Source organism: Haplochromis burtoni, unplaced genomic scaffold (genome assembly GCF_018398535.1).
Source record: "Haplochromis burtoni strain Fernald_Lab_line unplaced genomic scaffold, NCSU_Asbu1 Contig_2728, whole genome shotgun sequence".
NCBI classification, from domain to species: domain Eukaryota; kingdom Metazoa; phylum Chordata; class Actinopteri; order Cichliformes; family Cichlidae; genus Haplochromis; species Haplochromis burtoni.
In genome coordinates, this window is record NW_024585089.1 from 7,509 (window position 1) to 10,310 (window position 2,802).

General features: G+C 40.1%; 1 protein-coding gene across 1 annotated transcript; it reads left to right on the forward strand.

Moving 5' to 3' along the window:
• Window positions 1–215: 215 nt before the first annotated feature.
• Window positions 216–2,443, forward strand: LOC106632822 (ATP-binding cassette sub-family C member 4; the record flags this gene model as incomplete). Its single annotated transcript, XM_014331463.2, is given in 2 exon segments — window positions 216–511; window positions 2,333–2,443. Coding segments are annotated over 2 exon segments (185 nt in total), but the record flags the coding sequence as incomplete, so codon positions are not given.
• Between the last annotated feature and the right edge of the window lie 359 nt (window positions 2,444–2,802).

Here is a 2,802-nt window from a genome sequence, read left to right on the forward strand (position 1 = left end):
TGCATCTGAAAACTGAAGGTGTTAAGGACTCTTCCATATTAGAAAGAGAACTATCTGCAGTATCTTTAATACTACTTTTTCCTCATCAATGACCAAAAAGAAGAAGAAAAATCATAGGTAAACTGGACTCTGTGACATTCTAAACATGTTACGTGAATGCACCGCAGCCACACAGTCAGTGCGCGTGCACGACTGTTTTAACCAATTGGGTATGACGGGGCGGAGCGATTAAAGACATTTCTATTCTATTTTTTCTTTTTTTATGACCGCTTCTAAGGAGAAGGCCCATGTGTTTTACAGGATATGTAACGCACCTTGAGGTTGCTGACCTCCGCGTAACATATGTCTGCTCCAAAGCCACGGCACATAGCCACGAGGAGCAGTTTTTTAAAAGGGGAAAGAGCTGAAGGGAACCTGCGGTGTGAGCGTGGGCTACGATGGAAAAAGTCAGTGAAGATGCCAAGACGAACCCGGCTGCCACCGCGAACTTTTTGTCCAAGATATTTTTCTGGTAAGTTAATAAAACGTCCTGCGGGCTAACGTTGAAACTTGAAAACACGTATAAAGGATGTGGAGAAATGTATATGTTTTCTAAATGTTGTTTTTAAAGTAAGTGGAGCCATAAAACAGCTTAAACCGAAAGTTGCTGAAAACCAGAAGTCGGGTGCTTGGCTAAAACGCTGTTGACTGGTTTTCGTTACAGAATTTAAACTGCAAGTCTTTAATGTCAGAAGCATATCCTGTATATATTTATTCAAAGCTTTATCGTTGAGTTATTTTGAATACCGCCGCTTCAAATGGCAATTGTTTACTGGCAATAGTATGTTTGTTTGTGTGGACGATCAAGCTGTTTTTTGCTGTTTTGTACACGACGGTTTCCTTTACCACTCACGTCAAGCTCACGGAGTTTGATTTCTCAATTCCCAGCAACTTATAACCTCGCGAACAGAAGCAGGACCTCCTGAGTAGAACGTAGCCGTTGTTAATACACCTGTGCTCTTTAATTTTTACAGGTAATTGGACGTGTTTACCTTGCACTAGCCCAGTGGCAACGCGCTCTTACTTCTCTTCCAAAGAATCTCCCTTGAGTTCTTACACCAGGGGCGAGTCTAAGTTAAAACCTTTAGGGGGGCTCAGTTTCCAAGGATAATGCCATGCATATAATAAATTGGCTTTAATATTTATGTAAAATGGTGCAACCATTCAGTCCTTTTCACCTTTGGAAACCTAAATTCAATCTGATAAATATTAAAATGTTGCCTTGAAACTCAATCTATTTAGACATTTAAATATAGTACTGTCACAGTGGTAGTGACTGAGGCAAAGGCTCAGTCATGCTGACCACTATTTTCCAAAGTTAAAGAACAGTTTGTAGAAAAGCAGATTAGAGGAGAAGCATCCACAGCTTTTTTAAGCTAAGTCTCTTAACCATATAAAGTCAGTCCACTGTGCTTTAGATAATTTATTTTATTTGTTTTTAATGGGTGCTATGATGACATTTAGGGACGCTTGAGCATCCCCTAAAAGAGTCTAAGCTTGTCAGAGTTGTGGTAATCTTTTTAAAAAAGGAAAAAAAAAGTCCAACACAATCTGCAGACTGACTGTGTAAATCATTAGTAAACACCTCCTATAGCCATTGGTAAACAGTGGTCCCAATTTTGGGCCCGATAGTTGTAGTAGTATTTATTTATTGTCATTGTCAAGAACAATGAAATTGCGTTTGGGGCTTCCATACAACCCAAAAAAAAAGAAGAAAATAATAAATACCCCTTTATTATTTCGTTCTGCGGCGTCATGTGAGTGTCTGCTTTTTGGCATCTGCAAAAATGCGTGCAATTAGTTCCAGTTTGGGCCTGGCACGGCTTCAGTGAAAAACACTGTGTGTGCAAAGAGACATTTCTGCGTGCAAAATAAACTACACAGGAGTCAAGAGAGAAAAGGAAATCCATTAAAATGTGACTACAAAACACACAAAGAAATGAAATGGACACGAAGTGAGGTAAACAAGCAACAAAGACCTGCATTTTGGATCCTTGCTTTTATGTAAGTGCTGTTGGGTTTTTTTAAATTTGTTTGAACCTGTATATCTATTAATCCATCTGTGCCTCCAGCCCATCATGTTATGAAGTCCTGCTTTACCACACATTTCTCACGTCATTTTAAGGTTGTTTTTTTTTTCATTGCTGCAAGCATATTACATGTTTTTTTGCACGGCTCTAACACCATGTAGAGTTGATGATCAGCTAAATTAAACCATAAACTGCGGTCTCTCCTCTTTCTTTCGACATCTGCTTCCACTTCCTTCTGACTCTTGGATTTATTTTTCCCTCAGGTGGCTGAATCCTTTGTTCCGGGCGGGGTACAAACGTAGGCTGGAGGAAGATGATATGTACCAAGTGCTTGCAGAGGACCGGTCGGAGAAACTGGGACAGGACCTGCAGAGGTAGAGAAGCTTTACATCTATGTACTAAGACACTATCACATCTGGTGGCTTTGTTAGCTCATTCACATGCGTCTGACTGTGTTGGTGTTGAGTTTGAAGGCTTCTTTCTAACATGGATGAACTGAGGGGCTACACCAAGGTCCGGTATAAGGGATTGAAGCACCAGCCTTTCCAATTAGTAGGTGACCTACTCTACCACCTGAGATACAGCCACCCCAGTATACCTAGGAGTTGGGTCATTTACCCATTTCTAAATGTTAAGTGATACCACTCACTACCCTCTCCTTCAAGGTATTTGTTATGGGAAATACTTATGACTGACAAATCACTTTTTGGGTTGGTTTTTTTTTTTTTTTTTT